Consider the following 22,395-nt stretch of genomic DNA (forward strand, 5'->3'; position numbering starts at 1 on the left):
TATCGTCGAGAAATCTTGAGCTGCGCAGCGAATAAAGACAAGAAAAAAATACACATAGAGCGGTTGTAATCAATTTCTTTTTCGGTACTCTTGCCAAATTTCGATCGTTTTTCCATTCGGCTTTATCGCAAAGTTATTACATTGTTAATTTTTCATGAGATATAAATTATAAATAATTTTCCTGATTCAATTTTAAATTAAATGTTTACTAAAGTCAGTTGAGATTATTTGCATACAGAGGATTGTTTATTTATTTGCATTGGTGGGATTTTATTCGTCAGAACTGAAGCAATTTCCGGATTTTAATTTCGTTTTACAGTATTTCCTTTCCTAATTATTATCAAGTCATATTAATCGTCGAGAAGTTTGATGCTATAATATTTTTCCCGTTAACGATGAGACATTTTATATAGCATTACGTATACAAGCATTTGAATGCACAGACACAAGGAAGATAGGAATATAAAAGCTTCGTGCTTCTGGGTTTCGATCGCTGCCACTTCGAACAGTGGAAGCGAACAATAGAAACGCGGAAGCGAAAAGATGGAGGCGAGAGAATTGCTTTTTCGAAGCTTTATCGAAAATGAAAGTTTCCCGTCTATTCCGTTTTTCTGTCAATGCAAAAATGATTAATATTCTCGTGCTCAACTTGTTCGAAACCGTCGCAAGAAAAACTTGTACTTGAAAAGAATATTTAAAAGCAGGCAGCTGATAGAAACTTCCTTGAAGCGAGTTGAAAATGAAAGTTTAGCGTTTATTTTATTTTTTACATAAATGCAAAAAATTTCTATACTTATCAATTTTCTTAAATCTTGCTAAATAAGAAAATAAGTTTAACGTTTGCAAAAGAAAATGTTTAAAAAAGATTCTACTGTGATTCTCTATGTACAGAATATTCCAACAGGATCGTCGTGTTGAAATGAGTCTAGTCTACTTCTAGCACCGTTTGCTATATCTCGATATCATAATAAAGGATATTGGCATATTTTTCGCGATCAACGGTGGAATTCGCGGCGTATTCGTAGAAACGAGAGAATTGCCGAGTCTCTCACGTTTAGGCGGAGAGAATAGCGCATGCTCGGAACGTGGAGTGCACTTTCTTTCCACGAAACGATATTTGTTTCCTCGATTGTAGCACGGAAGACGCGGAGTCGATTGTGCCGCGAAACGTAAATGACACCCGACGCTTGTCCAGGCCGCTTACTTCGCATATTTTAGTTTAACGATGCGGCTGTACCGCATCGTTATACATCGCGTGCTGAATTAAGACGTAATTATGCAAAGAGCTACGAACTGCCAATACTTTTCTTTTCAGATTTATAAATATCCGTAAATTTGTAATGAAGTAATCGCAATCAGAATCCATAATACGTACAAATAGGTAATACTGTTTTAAGAATACATCACAACAATATACATTATATAACTTTATTCAAACTTTAATAATCCTACATTTACATTTTTAATTAACAAATTTTTATGAAAAATTATTTTAGTTTTGCTAGTTAATATAAATGATATAATAGTTTTAGTAACTTACCTCACACATCCTGCTGCATGTTTATATCTTTGATAAGTGTATATATTTGTACACCGTATTCGCTATTCCCAGATAAAGATAATTTCTAATAAGAAACGTTCAGTAACCTTTCAGTAACAGTAATATAATGAATATTTCCCTGCTGCGGCAAGCATTACAGCTTGTGTTAAACTCTCAAGTGTGTCGTGCTCGACTGTGTTAATAGAAAATAACGTGATGCACCCCGGGGCGACCAAGTTCGGTCGTTTGTTTTAATCCGATTCGAGGGGCACAATAAAAAGTCAGGCTTGCGCGTAAGAAGGGGAGCTGCGCCACGCCGCGTCGGGACGTTACGCTCGCATCTGTGTATCATCGTCAAATTAAATGGCTCGTACCTACCATCTTATTGGGTCGTAAATTCCGATCTAGACTCACGCATCAAGCTGTAATATAATCGGCGGAACCGCTCATTGATTGAGATAAATCGCCATCGAAACGAGATCCAAATGTGGCTCGGAATCGCGTTATAGCCGGGAGATACACCGAGATACACCGAGATACAAATAGGGATAGTGTGCTCGAAAAAATATTATAGGGGATATAAGAATATAAGGCAAGAGGATCATTCCAAATAGAGTTTCAAGCTAATACTGTTCAATAATACTGAAATATGTATACCTATCTTTAAAATTTTCTATCAAAAATACGGCAATTTCGGAGTATCTAGTATTGTTATCTACGATTTATTTTTAACACTATAGAACAACCAGCTTTGAACGTATATATAATTTTATCACATATATATCCATTATTTTAACAGGTTTTGATGTATTTAGGTATACAGAAATTCAAAATTAAAGTAGTGATGGAAAATAAACTGGCATATATAATCGTTTTTTTTTATCCCGATCGAAGTCAACATATACATTCCGGCAAAAACACTTTAATAATTTCTGTAGTTTAAAATAAGAAATCTGATGAAATATATCCATCATTTTGACGGGTTTGGTTGTTCTAGTGTTAAAATAGTGTAAATCTAATTTTGAAATGCATTTTAAACCAGATATGGATTCAAACCAGATATGATGCGCGCAATTTATCACTTATTTTTTAAAAAGCTTTCAAGAATTTTGTTTTGAGAAAAACAAATATTTTATTTAAATATTGTATATGCATACATACGAACGAATGTACGTATATATATTTCGAGTTATTTCAGGATAAAAGTCCGGAGTTGAAAGGTGTGCGCCACAATCGTTGGACACAATCGTAGACTTAGATCACGAGAGATCGCGGAATCGGAGAATGCGCGAACTTAATGACATCTGGCTCCGAACGAACGGCTTTTCAGACTTTCGCGTCCGCCCTCGGGCTTTCGCGACTGGCTATTCCCTGAGATCTATAATGAGAGGAGATAAGCCGTCCTCATTGCAACGATACCGCGCCGACAACTTGTTCAAACTAAAGCAATTACATCGACAGGAAAGTTTCGCCTCGTAGTCTAAGCACTTTGACTAAGTGAATCTCGCAAAAGGTCGTCAATATTAACGCCGGTCCTAACTTTTTTCATCCTCCATATTGACTGCACAGATGCAGACTACCAACAAATTTATCGTTGCAATAAACTTCCGTTGTCATTTAAAATTCATCTTGCTTTTAAAATCTCATTCATAATCGATAGATTTATAGAATTGTAAATTATTTTTACACACATTTTTTTCGGAGATAATTAGTACACATAAATGTTTCTCTGTATCTAAAAGTTTTCCTATTTTTTTCAAATGTACGTTATATATATTTACCAGATATAAAACTAGAGAATAAATTTTAAATGATTTATAGCAAACTGCGAGAATTATTGATTAATTATTGGCGGTTGTGATATTTTGAAAAGCGTCGAGAACTTGACTAGTCATGGACGAAGATTTGTCATCCGATATTCCCGGGAAGAGGTCGAGAGATGATGTTTAGTCACGTGAATGCGGGTGGTCAGTAGGGCCGACTGGAATAGTGGAATAGTGAAGAACACTCCGGTGAAGAGAGTTACATGCCGCTTCCGTTTCTGGGCGTACGTCGTGGGCGTGCACGAAAACTAAAATCAGTCCGGAAATCTGCGCCGGAAATAGCCGGTTGGCGCCGCACGATCTCTCACGTGGGTAGGCCGCGACGCGGGTAACAAAGGCTGGCAAGGAGAAGTTTACAGCCGCGAGAACGACGCCTATTGAATCCAAAACGTTTGCGCTCTAATGGAGATTTAATCATGCCCCCGAAATAACATCTCGCGCAATCGACATCACGAACATCGCCGCAATTTTAGATCATTGTTCAGTCTTATCTCGCGTTCGCATTCAAGGTTGCCGAGGTTGGAATAATATCGCGCTAGAAGATACCTTGACGCGTAACATATCGAGTAGCATGGAAGGATATCGACTGGAAATAAGGGTAAACCTGCCAAGACAAGCCTAATATAACCGTTCATACAATGATACGTTATTAACAATTTGTTTTGAATATCGTAAGCTCGTCTAGCTTATTTATCCTTACTGAATTTTTCTAAAAGATGAGTCAATCTTTATTTTTCTTTAAATATGCCACAAAAGATATAAAACTTTATTTCAAGTAATTACTGTTACGCTCTAACGATAGATTATAGATATGAATCGTACGGTAATGACCACAATATAAATGCAATTTGTGTCGGCAGCTTGATAACTTAAAAAGAGCTCGGGTTTTGCTTAGGTCCCTTCGCTTCGACGCAATTAAAAGGGTCAAAGTCGAGAGAGTCTGGTGCTGGTGGATATCGGAGGAGCATGAAGAGTGCGTTCGGTATTAAAGCACGCCTGGTAAGACAACCCTGAGTGTTGTTAGAGTGGCCGATGAAAGGCCTCGACACTTGTTGACCAAGCCGAAGGGTTAGCCAGGTCTTATATTGATGTGGCGCAAAGAGCATGGGCGATTAGATCCGTAACTTCATAAGTGAACAGATAAGAATGGAACAATTAAACAATCTATGCTCTTACGCGAGTTCTTGAAAAATCATGCATTTTTATTCGCTACTAATATACAAAATTTTTCGATCTTGAACCTAGAAAATACAACGAGTATTTTAGCGGATAATTTTAGGAAAATTTTCAATCTGTATAATTAAAATAATTATAATAATATATAATTATATAATAACTATAATAGCATGCGATCAAAATAATTAATAATAGTAGTTGCTTTATTATATGTATTTAATTTAATTATGATAGTTAAATCGTGAGTTAAAACGCAGAAGAGTAGAATCCGCTAAATTAAAGCCCGCTCAGAATTTAAAGATTCAAGGTTCTTCTGTGCGCAGCAAAGGGACAGAAAAAAAATCAGTAATAACAATCCTGATGACGGTTCTTAATTTTTCGCGAAAATTTTCACGCGCAGTCTTCATTCATTCGAGTCTCGGTTACGGTGGATGCTTCGCATCACCACGTTACAGCGAATCGCGTTACGCGTGCAATGCACACAAAAACCGGCAGTGGCGGCAGCGGCGGCGGCGGCGTCGATGCAACGCGGACACGCGCACTCCGCTCTTTCACAGACCAGAGAGTCACAGTCACGGTCACGCTTCGAGGGTTGGACACTCGATATAGGGCGGGCACGGTGGGAGCGCAACGTTCGGCGAGTCTGAATGAAAGAGGAAGAAGGAGAGAGAATGGGCAAGAGGGAGTGTGGGAGAAAGAGAGAGAGCGAGAGAGGGAAGCGCGAGGTCGTGGAGTAGCACCCATTGATCCCATACCTATCTGCTTCTCCATCGCTGTCTCTGTTCTTCGTTATCTCCCTCGCGATCTCTTTTCTCTCTGTAATTTCACTGTTTGTGCAGATACTTACATACTCGATTATTACATGTATATTATTTGCTGTTACGCATCTGTCATCGAACAACGATTTACTTTCATTTTTTATTCATTCTTTATTTAAATAAAGATTATTTATTTATTAGATCTCCTTAATCTCGATTTTATGTGCCTTAGAAGTAAAAAGTCTTGTTTTAGGAATTTAAATAACTCACTCTTCTATATAATCTATTTTTATCATGATCAACATCATAATTCTTACTCGTGTCGCGTGTCTGTGCTTTTATTTGCTCAATCACAGCTTTAAATAGCTAGACTACCTTTCGAATCATTACCCTACTTTTTCTCAGTATTATAGATTTAGTTTCCGGAGTCATTTGTTCTTATCATTATTGCCTGTATTGTTGTGCCCCAGCTAAATTACTTCCTTTCACTCGATCGCTATTTGTTCCTAGGGCGTGCTTCTCGGAGCACATAATAAACTTCTACTCCATTCTACTCTCTCTCTCTCTCTCTCTCTTTCACGTGCCGGTATTGTTCCTTTTCTGCTGCTTCGGTGCAGATGACGAACAATCGGGGAGAGTCCATTCCATCGTGCACCTGGACACCGACGCGACGCCGAGTTTCTCTGAGTCTCGTTTCCTCATTCGACATTTTTTCCGCCCAAAAACCAGCGGGATCCCTCGCGCCTCCAAGTGGAACGTAGAAAGTGCCGGTCAGCCAGTCGGCGCTGAAAAGCGCGAATCGCAAACGATTTCTCCGCGACCGGCACGGCGGCACCTCGCCAGCACGTTGATAGTATAGCTCGAAGGAGCAATTAGCACCGCCGAAAGGATCGGTCGAGAAATTCTTGCCAGAGAAAAAAAGAGAAAGAGAAAGAGAGAGAGAGAAAGACGGTATAAAAACTTACGCGTCTAGACTTAATAAAGTATTATAGGTCGCGTATTATGCGAAAGTTGCGATCTTATAAGCAAGAATTATCATCGTAGATTACTCCAAGTTTCACGAAGAGCAAAGTTTATCGGATTATTGCGTTCACGAGGATTTAATGATGAGCCGTACTAGCACGATAATATATCCGGCAAAAATGTATGGCAACAGACTTTCGTCGCCACTGGTATTCAGTGCAATTAAGGTACACAACAAATGCGATATATCTTATCTGCTTTATCGCACGACTCGGCAAATATTTATCGCGCCAAGAGGAGCCCGAGTATCATCGGGTGGGGAGTCATACTATTTAGCCTCTGCGTGTCATTTTGCGTTGCGACTGGCTAGGCGAAAGATTCGTTCGAGGGAATCGCGGAAAGTTGCCAAAACTTTTCATCACGCGCGAGATCCAATGGATATCGCTAATCGCAAGATGAAAAATCAAGTTTCTAACGTACGGTCGCGAGTGAAGTTAAATTTCAAGTTGTAGCAAAATTAAAAATGAAGTGAGGCGAGTGCAAACGATTGATTGTTGAATAAGGTGTCCAGGACTTTCCTCTCGCGGTATCCGTGCAGCGTTCGCGGTGCAGAATCTCGAGGAAGAAGAGGTGAGGGAGGAGGATCCTCCGCCGCATCCTCCGGCACGCGGAGGGTGAGCGAGCGAGAGAATCGCGACGGAGGAACCGGTGCGCCGTACCGGTGATGTGTACGGGGGTCGGGGGGGTAAGAGGGGAGAACGGACGAGCGAGTAGCGTGCGCGGGAGGGTGGAGGAGAGCCCGCGCGACTAGCAGAACGGAGTGGAGTGGCGAACGAGAGGGCGAGGAAGAGAGAACGCCGAACGGTCGAGCGAACGTGCGAGCGAGCGAGCTAACGGGGACCAGAAAGGAGGGCGGAAGAAGGGGGAGAGACCCGTACTCGCGCGCTCGAGAGACCGAGAGGGAAAATCCGGTTGCCTGGCGACGAGCCATCTAGTTCGATCCCAGCCAGCCACCCGACCAGCCACCCTCCTCCGGTCTCTCCTCGTCATCGTCGTCGTTGTCGTGGTCGTCGTCGTTGTCGCAGGAGCGACGACACCGCTGTGCCGAGGGGAACGGTGCTCCGCTTCGCTCCGTTCCGCTCCACTCCATTTCGTTCCGTTCTGTTCTGTCACCGGTCACGGTTTTCTTCCCTAGAGCCGAGAGATCGGTAGCGAGAGAGAGAGAGAGAGAGAGAGAAAGAGAGAAGAGAAGCTGCCCTTCTTTCTCTCTATCTCTCTTTGGGATCGTTTTCTCGCCGTTGGTCGCGTGGGATGCGTCCGGTATCGAGATCGCGGATACCATTGTCAGCGCCTCCGTTTCCGAGCCGCAACGAGCTTCGGATAAGTCGGGAAAACGCTGTCCTGATCGCGGCTCTCTCCCCGCGTTGCGAGGCGTCGTGTGTACGGGCCGATTCGATATCTTGGACACGGTGGTCGTACGTCGTTGTCGGTGTGTGAATTTCCGACGCGGGAACATTTCCGAAGGACGTTTTGCGCTGAGAGTTATCCAACTGATCTCTTCCGCGGCGCGAGTGTGTGTTTCATCGGTGCTCGCCTGTCACCTCGACGTGACAGCGTGGGAAATTGCGAGTATTACGCCCTCGCTCTTTCTCTTTCTCCTTTCCCTCCGGCGGCGGCGCGAGGGAAAGAAAGAGGGACCGTGGCAAGTGCGTTTCCCAAGGACGTCGTCCCAGCGCATCTCGCTGGGCTGCGCGCTCACAGGTGATGTCCTTCGCCTGCCGCTAACAAAGCGAGAGGAACTGCGCCCGGCGTCGTTTTCGCCACAACGAAATTATAACAGCAATGTTCTCGCGAAGAGAAGAATAGACAGGAACCGCGGTGCGTTCCCCGTTCACGAATGACTTCTCGAGAGGAGAAGGCAAAAAGAAATTAGTTTCATACGCACAAATAATATTTATTTACTCGAAATAAAACGTATTAAATAAATGTTGTGTAAAATTAAGACAAATATAAATGTCCATCACTAGCAACATTTAACGCCGAATTCGGAATATTGCGTCAAATTGCATAACTAGATGTGCCACTGCGTCGCTAATTAGTTGAAACACGTAAGTTGAGAAGTGCCGCAGCTATAAAAGGAAAGAGAATAAGATATTCATTAAGAACGAGATAAGATTGATAATTATTAAGATAATTACCAAGAATCAGAATCCTTCTAATTTATTTAAAAAATACAAGTCAAAGGGAGGCTATTTCGTAAAAGAGAAGAGAAGGTGACGAAATCATTGATTGTAGGATTACAATACGTACAGAAAAAATTAAGAAAACTCGACGAGGAAGAAAGGAGAGCAAAGTATATCGATGATAGGAAGAATTCATGAGGGCAATTTCTTTCGGCGAGATCGACGACCCGATTGAAGTGCACGAAGGGCAATAAGAAGTGGAGACGAGGAAGATGAGCCTGGACCGTCGTAGTTCGCGGAATCTCGCAGGCAGGATCGTCCTGGGGACGACGGCGGCCGCGGTGGCCTTCGATGGAACGCCGTACGGTTCAACGACTTAGAGTTGCGTCCATAGAGCTACGACTTATACGTAACGTTCGCGCTTAACTGACTGCCCCTTTCCGGACCGTGGCGTAATACGCGACGTAGCACAAGATCGCTAACTATCGGAGATCGATGACAACGTAAAAGCTGATTGAACAACGAAGATAATTCTCGTTCTTTTTTTCCTTGACATGTAAATCCGGAAATAAATCGAAATAGAGAATAGTTCCTCCCATAGGAAATCGAATTCAATCCGTCGAATGATATGGCAACCTCTACATTGGAATCCACGACAGAGTGACAACCGTACATTGAGATCTGCATTATTCGAGATTAAAATGCGAGACTCGTCTTTGACTCGCCGCGCAATTGTGATCGCGACTCACGATAGAGATCTCGCAGATACGTAATTTAGATTAAGTGCGCTTCGTCGTGATAAGAAGAAACTGTCTTGTTTCGGAAGAGGCGCCGCATTCTGGAAAATCCTCGGATCTCTTTCTCACGGACAGAAATCTACGAAATTCACGGCATCATGTTCCAGTGCATCATACAGCAGAGGAACGGCTGGATCCATCCCTACACTCCCGATACCAAGGACGTCTTCCCAGGTACCGTCCAACGAAAACTTTGATATAAATAAGTCTAATAGATCATCATGCGTGCATTCAACTCTAAAGGTGATGCGAAATACAAACAGAGCTCAGAGATACGAAAATACGATATAAGTCTAAAAAAAAGATATCGACTATTGGAAATTAATCAAAATTTCGATGAGACAATCGTATTTTTATAGCAAGATATTTAATACTTGAATATAATGATATTAACATAAAATAATTGACATATCATACATGTATTATGTGCGAAATATTACGTATTTACATTTTACATATCTACATTATTCGATCGAGTATCTTTTATTAAACCATGATACTTCTCAAGGTTCTTCAATTACTTAATCTAAACTTTCTTTTTATATCTGGGATCATAGAAAACAAATTATATCTTACAAGAAGGAATTTTGTTCCGCTAGAAATTAAACTTTTTCATTGAAAGTCTTTACAAAGAATTATTAAAACGTCGGAGCAATAGATCGCCGTCGCCTTATGCATATAAATTCAAGGAATTGTGATTAATATTTTTGACTGAAGGCTTATTTATGAGGTGATGGCTTTTATATGTGCTGCGTGATGTCATATACAATATAGGAGATCTACGAGGATACTCAACACCCATATCGCAGGATGGCGGTGCGGGCGTTCGTTATAGCTGTATAGAATTTCTGATGGAAGAGGAGTACGCGAGGGAGCGTATGACGCATAGAAAAACGCTGGAAGTTAAAAGATAACCCGCACTGATAACACCGTAGTCGTAGTAGCGAGCGAAACGAGCAGAGAAAAAAGGATAATATAGTCGAGTGTAGGGAAGCCGATAGTTAATTTCGCCTATAATTGCCGGTTAACGAACGCTAGCGGACGCATTTTTGCCGTTGGTGAGCTACGAAAGTTCAAATGGAGAGGGATGTAATGACTACACTCAATGCAAACTAAAGTACAGACGGACTACGAGAGTCTCTCGATAAGGCGCTTTGAAGCTTTCCGTTTCGCGTTCAATTAACGTCCCATTGCTTTCAGCGCCGGTGATATTCGGTACATTCAAATCCGTTAATTAGATATAATTATGCACAAAGAAACAATATTAAAATGCTGCTGTCTCAAGGCGGAGAGTTCCAAAAGCACGTTAAGAATAGAATTCTTTATCTTAAATTTTATATATCACAAAAGCAAGGTTCTTAATATTATACAGGATTGTCCACCGATATCGTATTTAATTTTAACAATCGATTTTATAATAAATTTTGAGTCGGTTTTTTCTTAACAAAATTGTACAATATATGTATATATATTTGGCTTGAGAATTTTAGTTTCTGATTATCTTTTCAGGTAATATATGCCTGTTAAAGAATTAGATAAAAGTCGTATCGGAAAAACAAATTGCTGATGCTTTTTTTACGCTTTGAAAATGTTAACACATGCTAAAAAAAGGTAGACCTGCGTGTTCACGTTTGCCTCGTGTTCAGCTACTCTGTATTGTTTTACTATTTCTTTTACTATTTATGCTGCAATGTTCTTTAACCATGCACGCATATGGTACAAAAGAGACGCGGAACATTTCGGTCGATAAACGTGCGTGCACAACGAAACTCGACGCCAGAGCAGGAAGCCGTTAAATTGACACGTCGACGAGGAGGAGGAGGTGCGTGCGTCGGTGCGTGCGTGTTGCGTCGCGTTTCCTCCATAGTTATGTATGCGTGTGCAACGATGCGACACATATATTACGAATACATGCGCTTGTATAAAGGGTTGCACTGGCGCACCTCTGAATCTTCGGAAAAGGCCGAAGAAATACAAAAATTAACGCGATACTTTATTAATCACAGAATCCACCACGAGTTTTTAATACAAAATTATAAACAAGGCTCTTTCTTAAACGGATTTAGAAAACATTTTATTTTGAACAAAAAAATCAATGCCGTCTTAATTCTTTGCAATTCTATATCAAAGATACAATGCCTTGCGGCAATCTTTCGCATTGTCGTTCAAATATTCGAATCAGTGTACGATTATAACGAGCACTATATTTTTGGAATCTCCATAAATTCCACCGAATAATAAAAATTCTTTGATTCGTGTATTAGACTCGTTTAAATGAAATTAAATAAAATTGAGATCAAAATACTTGATTCACATTCATTTGAGAGAAATAATTTGAATCGCAAAGCGTTTAAGAAAGAGTTCGAGCAATTTGCTGCGAAAAAACTGTAGTGCCCAAGTTTGTTGTGCGTGCATTACTGTAACGCCGCTCCGGTGCGTCCGACGACGACGTCGATGTTTGCTATCGGATAAATCGTCGGTGTGTCGGCCCGCGTGTATGTACCTGTCCGCACGATATAAATAGACCGACGCGAATGCGTCGTCGTGGTGACGCAACGTGAAAATTCGCTCGTCTATTCGCTGTCGAGCTCCTTCTCATTTGATATCATATTCATCTCGTTTTCGGTACGTGAGACGCGCTGAATAAAAACAACATGATATCTGCGAGTGTATACGTCTGGAAATAATATTTTGCGATGTTTGCAACTATTTTCAAACGCCGCTTTCGCAACTTTTATACAAGAGTTTCATCTCGTGAAATCAAACCACGAATTTATATTAATATAATTAATTAATTAATTGAAGTACTTTAATTATATTATTATACAAATTTAATTAATTAATTAAAGTTTTATAATGATATAAAGAAAGTAAGATAGAAGTCACGAATTTGAGGAAAAAATGCAAGGGAAAATTTTCTTATTTTTTATTTATTACGCGCAATGTGTATCTAGGTTACACGCTGTTTTAGTGTATAAACTTCAAGTTAAGTAAATGAGAGCCCACATGCAGTTTCGAGGCGCAGCGCTGCGAATAAACCGCATTGGCGTATCGGCTAAATGCAAATGCATAATAAATCGTTCCAGTCCGTCGCGGAAGTTCGAAACCGAAAGAAAGATTATCGAAGCTTCCAAGTAAGAAGCTTTCGCAACCATATTAAGTGATATAATGAAACATATAGTAGTTCGAGAACTTGCTCCCTTGTGATATCCCTTTTATTGCGCGTGATAAAAGCGACAATAAATGCGGACGGTAAGAGTCTCTCGAATGTGTATGCGTGTGTATTAATCTCCGCTCTGAATGATAATCAAAGTAATAATGCATGAAATAACATTGACAGCCGTGCACGCATCTCGTCACACTGGAAATTGAATAGCTATATTGCGGTAAACCATTAAACGATGCCCGCGTCTGCCCAATGTTCCCGAACTTCAAACTTTAATGAACTAAAATAGATATTTTTTTAAAACAAATATTACATTTTTTCTTTCTGATATTTCTGAAAAATAGAATATTTCTAGGGCTCTAGATCTCTTCTTCACGTTATCTCGTATAATTTTATACGAGATTTTTAATACTATTGATCTTAGTTTTATCTTTAAATTTTTAATAACACAAATAACGCTAATTTGTAATATTATAGGAGATTCTTCACAACTAAAGGAATTTTTTAAAGAAATTTTTTTATTTCAAAAATGGAATTTATTTTAATACAATATTAGAATGTTTTTTCTTGTTCTTTATCATAAATATTTAACGATAACTGTGTGTATACCTCGCAGTTCTCCGGTGCCAATTTCTGATTGTTCCAAGCGCGAACGTCGATAACAAAAGTATTTCGCGGCGCGAAATCGCCAACCTCACTTCGAAACAAAAGTCCAGCGAGATTTCATCCGCGATCGACGCGACCGTCGTTTCCAGCCAAGAGTTAAATAATCGTCGCCTTCTCGCCCAATATCACCGAATAAAAGCAATTACTTGGCCAACGTTTCTCTTTTTCTGCTCATGAACACTTGTACAAATAATCCGTTTCGTTCATAGTTTTAATTGCTTTTTTATTTTCTATGCCTATCTTTGTTACGATGCTTTTGACCCGTTCGACATTAATTAATTTTTAAATAGATATTCCTTTTTGATCGGTGAATATTTAATATATTATATATAAACTCCAAAGAAAGAGAAAAGAAGAGAGATTTCGTCTAAAAATGTATTAAATAGAAAGCTTCCCGTTGAGAGTCGGAGATCTATGACTTTCAAGGCGCGCTATACATCGAGAAATTATGTCAATCGTGGGATATACTTTGAGGCGCATTATTATACACGGTGCCGGAAACAGAAGATTTCGTGACGCAGAATTTCATGATGTTGAGTTCGACGCGATTCTTGTCAGTGGACGACTGTTTCTCGTGGACGAGCGGTCGCACGACTTTTTTCCTCCAAGCTCCCGCTAATTGCTTCGTGCGCGACAATTGTGCCGAGCATGAAAGCGACACTGGCGGTGTGACAAATTGAATTCGTTTGTGATCTTTGGCCGCGCTCGGCAAAATTGCGCGTTTGGTTCAACCGCTTAAATGCGGCCTCGCGCTGATCCGAAGAATTTCCGTCCAGCGAGGGAAGTTATTTCGCCAATTAATTTCCAATTTTGCCGATAAATCGTCCCGATATAGTCTGGCAATAGAATTCGCCGTAACTGCCGTAAGTCATAATAATTGCGTTACAGCTGGACGCGAGATCATCACGAATGCGAGTCGAAGAACGATCTTTATCTGGCATAATTGAGAAACCTCGCTTTGCTCGAAAAAATCATTTTTTCAATTACCTTCCGTGGATTAAAATTGCTTTACCATAATTATGATCTAATTTTAGTTCTATAGAATTTAATTCTCCGAATGCGCCTTGCAATTACGTTTTAAAAAATTCTGATTAAGATAAACGTAAATGTTATGAGCCAAAGTGGTTTTTATCAAGGATAACTTTGTTTTAATTAAATAGACATTATTTTGCTATTAATTAATGCGATTAAGTTCTAATTTCAGCGTATAATGTTATACGTGTTTGTATAGGAAACTTATTCACTATCAGCAAGAATATAGCATCAGTGAGAGCTTCTTTCGAACTCCATTTGATGAGAATTGTTCTTCGCAATTTGAGACGAAAGAAATAAGCACATGAGATAGAGAGAGAGAGAGAGAGAGAGAGAGAGAGAGAAGGGGAGGAGGAGAGCGGAGAGAGGATCAGTTTCTCCAATTAATTCTTAATTCCGACAGTTAATTCCATCGACAGTATCGCGCACGAAACTTGAGCCTAATGACAGTAATAACATTAGCCGGATCCAGAAGCGTAATGAACATCTCAACTCATCTCGTCTCGTAACAGACACGCGGTCCAAGATGAATCTCTCCCATCAACATCGGTTAGAAACGCGATCGCGTTCTTCACCCTGACAAGCAACAACTCGCGCGCGAAGTTTCGCCTTGCTCCTCCCGCATTCCTTGCATTCGTTGTCGGTCCGGCCGACTCGATTTAAAGCTGTCGTCGCGATCGTAACAATGGATACGCGTTGCACTCTTGCGTAACTCTCCTCTCTCTCTCTCTCTTCCTCCTCGCGAAGAATGTATACGAATCGTAATGCATAATAATTCCACGTTGCAGGATTATTAAGGCGCGCGAATGCCGCCCTCGGTATTGCGTTACGAGTAATCCGTAGATCGGTAATTAGCGCTGGCAGTGGAACTATGTCAGCTCGTAGAAGCGTATCCGTGATCTTTTCAATGGCCTATAACTGCTCGTCGCTCGTTGTAACTTTCTTGGGGTTCCTTAGAAATCTAACAATACGTTATTTTCGATTTATCAAATCTTGAGAGTGAACTTCGTCGGTCTTGTCTGTGTGAGAATTTAGGCCGAGATGTATTGTCGGGTCACTCGTTTTGGGAGGAACTCTGTCCCAGAAATATCGAATATATGTCAGATTTAATTTTTAATCCTTTTTTATGAATAGCAACATTGATCTTGCAGGGATTACGTTCTAAAGTTAGCAATTCAATTATTGAATTATTTCGTATTGAAAATGGCTTTCGCTAAAAGAATGTGCATAATTAATGAGAGGTTCTTGCTTTTAGCAAGAATAAACTTCATGTAATTTTTTTTCCAATTTCAAATATTCGACGTTGATAATTAGGAAAGAGCATATTAATTTTTTTAATTAACTACAGTTTCTTAAAGTCCTTGCCAGAGATTGTTCCCGTGATCTTTAAATCTTGAAGTATCTTTCTTTATTCTTTTTTTGTACTTTTATATCTAAAATCGCACCAGAATATAGTGCATATAATACACTCGTGAGAGTAAAATTATGTGATAGAAACATAAAAGACGAGCGGAAGTTGAACTCGAGATCGTTCGCGTAACATCTTTCGTTCACGTGCACGGGTGATAAGACGAACGCGGCATGTACAATACTCTTATCAATGCATTATTATCAATCCGGCCGGCATCGCGGCAGTCCGTTTCTCATTTATCACACGCGAACTCTTGCAAACGCGATTATTTTCTAGCCCGTGAAATAAACACCCTAGGATTTTCCGTTAGTAGACATTCTAGCGCGTAATTGTCATGTAAAACATTATGCCTTTAATTGTATTACGACATTCTTGACGTTTCGTGACGTAAATGAGTCAATTGAGGCGCAAAATTAATAAAGATTAATTTGTATTAATAACAGCTTGCCTTAAAATCGCATCTCGGCATTGGACAATTATCCGCAATTTTTACCCCATATAGAAACCAAAACAAACTCGTCGTTGATGAGTTTTTGCGCGTGAGATTACCGTAATTATACGTGGCATGCGCGCGTCAGGGAACGTATATGAGCTCATGACAAATTAAACAGCTGTTTTATGCCGCGCGTTATCGTCAGCTTCGCGCGCTCGCTTCGCTGCAGCTTCCCTTCACATCGTTAAAACGGTAAATTACTATCGCGAGCATGATGCAATTAGAGGAAAAGGAACTCGATGCCGAGCTTATTGGGAAATCAACGAGCCAGAAGAAGCGAACGGCGATTGAAACGGATTCTTTTTGAACGATGGAAAACAACGACCGTCATTCGCGTTTGGTACTTCGCTTCCGTGTACATCTCGATTCATAGTTCGATATTGCATACAGATTGTTCGTTAAGCCTAAAAGAATTCTTTGACTTAGAATCTGTTTCTCCTGTTAGCTTCTCGATTTTATTAAGGAAATAACGATAAGAATCTTGATGATTTTTACAACTTCTCACATATTAATCTTGTTATTTATTTACTATTTTTATTTTGGTTTACAATATTTCAGTTGTAATATTTTTGCATGGCATATAATTTCCTTAATAACGCTCTGATATGACTCTGTGTAATATATACCATGTAAAAAATCAGATTTTTTAAGTTTTAACCGCAACCACAAGATTTTCGAATAAATCGTCTAACGCAACGACTGCGCAACAAAGCGCGTCCGATACTATCTCGGTGACCTTTATTAAACTTATTCAGAGGCCGTCGAACCATCCTTCGACCTGCCATTGTGCTGGTTGCACTCTGGCCGCATTTGTGTATATATATATACACACACACATACATAACTTGACACAGTTATTCGAGCGAGAGAATTAGAGTTAAGATAACGAAAGGCAAGTCGTTCTCGACGCAATAACCACTTGGCGCTTTTCTTCAATTCGTGCAGGAATAAGGAAGTCGATAAAGATAGAAAGAGAAAGAGAGAGAGAGAGAGAGAGAGAGAGATTTGTCCAACGCATTTGCTTTGAATAAATATAAAAATGCAAATTTAGTTTTATAGCGAAAATACCTTTAGCTATTCTTGTGTGAAAGTATCGATTTGATATTTAAAAAAGAGAACGGCGATTGCATCCGGTGAGACCTGCACTTGCTGCCCCTTTCAATAATTCACAAAGAAGCTGAACTTCGTAAGCCTTTTTTGAAGGACGCGTGGGCTGCACCGGAAACATGCATCGCAAACTGCATTACGCGGGAGCTGTTTCATGATGCAGGCACTTTCAGTAGTTCAGTAGCATATATATAGATAAAAATTTGCGGAAAACGTATTTGAGAAAGTAAAACTGAAACCTCTTGAAACGTTAACTCAAAAAGACTTTTTAACGTGGGATATATATGACGAGACTTTCTAAAGTGTAACGTCATATATGCGTCATATGCGAATTATTCACAGCTGCAATGGCGCTCGTGATGAATGAATATTTATGTAGAATCAGACACAGATAGAAGACAACTTTTTAACACATTGAAACGTTTTCGACTTTAGGTCGGAACGTAGAAAATAGAAAGATAATAGAGATTATTAAATAATAGTGATTATAATTTAATAATTTGAAACAAGGTATTTTAGGTATAATCGTCATAAATCATGTTGCGAATTATTTTAATTTGATGCAGATATTACTATTTTAATTTGTGCAAATTTAAGAAGTCTTGCGATTTAATTAAGCGTGGGAAGTTCGGTAACGACAGGATCTTTGAGTAAACATTATGTGTTAATGATCAATGTACGTAACAACGAGAAAGGGACAGACTGCAGTCGGAGAAATTACGCGCTTAGGCGCCACATTCATCGTACTCGGAATTTGTCACGGTCACGAGCACGTACAATGACGTGGAATATGCGGCGCATATAAACTTAATTATTCGGCACAGTTCAAATCTAATTTTCGCGGTTCGTACAACGTCCACTCGTTTGAGCGTTTATTCACCCATCCGTATCGTCATTGTCATCACTTTTCCACGAAAATTTAATTTGCGTCGTTCTGCCTGTAAGTCAATCGACGCATAAGTTTCACGCGCGTATTATCCCAATAATATCATATTTTCAGTGTGATGTATATTTCCAACGGCTTCGTCATTCGTGATCATTATTTTTCTGTTTCGCGCTCGCCGGATTTCCCGATTATTATTTCATGCGCCATATGGACATGATCGCTAATCTAGGCTGACAAAAAGATAAAATTTACAATTTACGAATAATATTTTACTCAACTCCTGAGGGAATCATTCGCGTCAATCTGTGCAAAGCGAAAGAAAGCAATTAAAGTCGTTATATACCTGGAAATTTTATTTTTAGGATTCCGAGCCCTTGAACGTGCAGCTTTATCCAGTTTACGCCGCATCCCTATCCGACAAACGACACTGTCATTATTATTATCGTCGAAGTATCTTGCAGTTTTGCTTCGTCGCGCCTCAGCATCAGTTATTGATTACTCATTATCACGGTAGCTTATACAGGAACGTTCGCAAGCTGCATTCTATTTCTTCTCGAAACAAAAAGTCAGTTATCAGCGTTGCCTTCTCTAGAAAATATAACATTCCGAGTTATCTTCTAAGCGTGCTTATCGTACTTCTTTATTCTTGAAAACCAGCTCTCGATGCGAACTAACGGTCTCTGTTACGTTGATTTACTGGGAAAAATCGTATAGCGCATGACCACGAGGGCAATGTCAAGGACGGGGCCCTTCGGGACATCTCGCCGTGCCTGTTTTCCGCTCGCGCCTGCCCGACTGCACACTTCTCGTGCGCGAAAGAGAGAGAGGGGGAGAGAGACAGAGAGAACGAGAGAGAAAGAGCGTGTGTGGGCCCCGGGGACGGTGGTAATTGTGGTTAATTTAACGACGGTCAAAGCAGTCACTGCCTGTCCTTATAGGCCAGTTTATGCGGCCGAGTCCTGAGCGCAGGCTGCTTCGCTCGCGCGCAAAATCTCGCTCTCGTCGAAATCGCGAAACAGCGATTTTCGCGCTGCAAATTATAATCCAGCGGATCTACAGTTGTTTTGTGAGAATCGCGAATAAGAATCGGAAAAGTGTGTACGTGTATGTGTGTATGCGTGTGTAGTTGGCGAAATTAGTCTGGTCAATTAATCAAGCTTTGAGGGAGTTGGTCGTGAGAGTTAATTTGAAGAATGAGATTAGTAAAATACTGTCTGTGAGATGTGAAATATAGGACGTAGTAGGGAAAAGGTGAATTTTTCAAAGCTGATGGATAAACGAATGAAATGTCGAAGTCTGCGTAAATAATGTGAAGAATGATTAAGTTTGTTGATTCTGATCTTTCGAGCGTTCACTAAATCAGGATTAAATACATTAGAAGAGATTAATTAAACTGTCATATATGCAAAAATCAATTTCTATTAAAACGTGTATATATATATAATATAGACGTCTGATATAAAATTATTATTAAAAAAAATAAAATTATTTTATTTACCGTCAGTCAGAAATAATCCAAAAATAATCACGAGAACGTTGAGATTTTTATTTTCAACATTCATATTAATGAAATAGAAATCGGCGGCATTCTAAACATAATACAAGATTAAGGAATATATAATAAACCATTATTACAGAAGAATTGATTGGCGTGAGCGTGAAACGATTACAACGCGGCCTCACTATACTATATCGATACTCCCCGATCGGGAACCCCGACCCGTATCGAGTCTCTCCTTCTCGCAATCGTCAGTAACGGTGATCGCTTCGTACCGGCTATTTCGCGTAATCGACGCCGCCGCTTAACACCTGCGGCCGCCATCGCTAAGAGATCGATCGTGATCGTGCCCGATTTTCTCGGCGAACAGACGCAATCTGGAGAACGTTTTAGTCTCACTTTATACATCAGTGGAAATCGTTTGCGAATAATAGCTGCGGAACCGAGAAATCACGGCTCGATATCCGTATATCAACGCGGAAAAATCGATCTCGATCGCCGTCGATCGGTCTGGTGAACGTCAAGTAATATTTCAATGGTAATTGATCGTGAACGTGTGATTTCATAACTCTGCTGTGCCGATTAGCTATCATATCCTCTCGACAGACGAAGATGTCCGTTGAGAAGCACGAGGCCGAACGATTTTACCATCACGTGTCTTAATTGGCTTTACCTTGAAGACACAGAACTATTCTTTTGTCCTGAATAATTTGTCCGACATCAAAGTCGTATGAATTTTATTTTTTTTTTTTATGCGGTATAATGTAACCGAAGCCAAAATAGCAAAGAGAATTGATCGAGCAAACGGCGGTCCCATCTATCAGATATTGATGCATTGTCCGGTTCTGATTTTTAGCATTGGGAGTAATTAACGGATGTCGAGAGTGCGATGCGCGATGTAATCAAATAATAATGGGTAGAAGGCGTGTCGCCCTTCCCGTCGGAATGCGAAATTATTCCCTCTTCCTGCCTTCGCTCGCTCGCTCGCTCGCTCGAGCGGCCGAACAATTCGCAGCTCCGATCGACAACTACATGAAAATCTGTACGAAAAAAATGTGTTTATTATCCTTGTATCTGAATTAGGTGTACTCTATCCGCAGTACGATGTATTGTATAATCATTAATACTTGAAACAAAATTTAATTTAAGGTGTACATATATGTAGTTTCTTAAAGATATGTTTTTAATTTTGTTTGACTCAAATCTGTATTTTTTTTCTTGTAATGCAGTTCTTCCAAAAATTTCGATACAAATAAGATAATTATTTGTTAAACGTCGATCGGTTTAAATATTGGCGAATGTAGTTCAAGCGTACGATTTAAATCAATCTATCGTGCTATATACGGATACTAAATTTTTTCCTCTTTTATTTCTTTAAACATATCACGTAAATCCCATCCAATTGAATCTCGTCGTTTCGCATCGGAGGAATGAAATAGCAATTTTGCGAAATTCGTATAAAATTTACTTTTTATCGTTGAATTTTTCATCCTCGCGATCGATGGCGGGGTGCTCGGTCAGTAGGTCTTCCAAATGATTTTACGACCGTCGTTACTCGGCCATTGAATTCATTTTAGCCGATAATAATAGGCTATAAAGACGATAGTATTCAGAATCTATGACCGGCCATTCGAAAGTTCACACGCATCGTTTTAGTCTTTAAATTATCAATTCACCGGGCAATCGTGTCGCCGCGCGCTCTCATAAATATTCAATCACGTAACTGGAGTGATCTAACTGATTATACGGGGTCGATTAGGTGTGTGCGAAGCGAAGGAGTGCGATGATAAAAATAGTTGCGCGACATTATCGAGTGCAGCCTGCACGACGTGCCTCTTCGGACCAGATATACGAACGACGTGTGTTAAACCCCGATAACAATCACTTAAGCGGAACTATAGCGCGTTGTATCAACAGAGTTCTTTCACCGGACATAAACGATAAATGGCGGTCTCTCTCACTCGGCCACTCGATATTACCGCGATCGTTTTATCGAAGCCACTCTCGTTCGTTCCGTTGAACCAACGGATCGGATTACAAGCACTTCCCCTCTCTTTTTCAAACGAAATATTCGACAGGCGTCGAATTTATCTATCGACCTATCACGACTTGTGTAACAAAAAAAATTCTGTCATAAGCGTCTCTGCTTTCCCTGATATTTTACATAAAATATTTGTTTCATTTGTTTATTAATCTAATCTTCGAAATATATTAGAAATATAAATATTGGCATAAATTTGTTTTCTAGATTCATCTCATTTCTTACATTTATTTCATTCTTTACGGAGCAATGTTCGGAAACGGTTAATTATCGCGTAAATCCAGGATCGAGATCGACGGGATCTAGGAACTTGATTTTCTAGAAGCGACGTCCCAGTTCCTCCGTCTGCCAAGAAACGTTCGTTTGCTCCAATCGATCGACTTTCTTCCGGAGCGACCCGCGGGGGTTTGGGGGAAGTAACGGGAGTCGTAAAACAGCGTGGATCATCTTTGCTCTCTTGAGAGCACGAACATCTCGTGTTATATTGACAGAGCTAACTGTAAATTATTTGTCTTTCTTTCCGTGTATTTATTAATTCTCACTCGCGCACGCGGTATGCATCAATTGACAAGGTCAGTGCAATCCACGGTTGTATATTCGGATTTACCTAGAATATTACGACAATATAGATCGATCCGTTCAATGTTTTTATATTATAAAAGTAAAAGCTTTTATTAAAAGTTTTTATGTTATAAAAGTCGAGTATCAATGCTTTCAGATATTTTTAATCCCTAATCTGAATGTGTAAGTTTGGAATTATGTAACGGTTGTATGATTATTATTAGACATTGTAAAAAAATATTTAGAGAAAATATAAATAGGAATACAACACACGTGTGGCAAATCCAATTTGCT

At 39.9% G+C, this 22,395-nt stretch overlaps 1 protein-coding gene across 4 annotated transcripts in view; it reads left to right on the forward strand.

The window, feature by feature from the left end:
* The window catches only part of LOC139775179 (SLIT-ROBO Rho GTPase-activating protein 1), a 58,434-nt gene that overhangs the window by 11,325 nt on the left and 24,714 nt on the right, over positions 1-22,395 (forward strand). The window contains exon 1 of one of the 4 annotated variants that reach the window (XM_071710984.1): positions 9,280-9,414. The exons of 1 other annotated variant lie outside the window; for it this stretch is intronic. In XM_071710984.1, the coding sequence (XP_071567085.1) occupies positions 9,339-9,414 (76 nt within the window). In that variant the 5' untranslated portion in view covers positions 9,280-9,338. Of the gene's footprint in view, positions 1-9,279; positions 9,415-18,930; positions 20,038-22,395 lie in introns of those variants that run through there. 2 more of the 4 variants (XM_071710985.1, XM_071710986.1) reach the window with 2 other exon arrangements.

This window comes from Temnothorax nylanderi, unplaced genomic scaffold (genome assembly GCF_030848795.1).
Source record: "Temnothorax nylanderi isolate EJ_2023f unplaced genomic scaffold, tnyl_v1.0 TNYL_tig0094_pilon, whole genome shotgun sequence".
Classification (NCBI taxonomy): domain Eukaryota; kingdom Metazoa; phylum Arthropoda; class Insecta; order Hymenoptera; family Formicidae; genus Temnothorax; species Temnothorax nylanderi.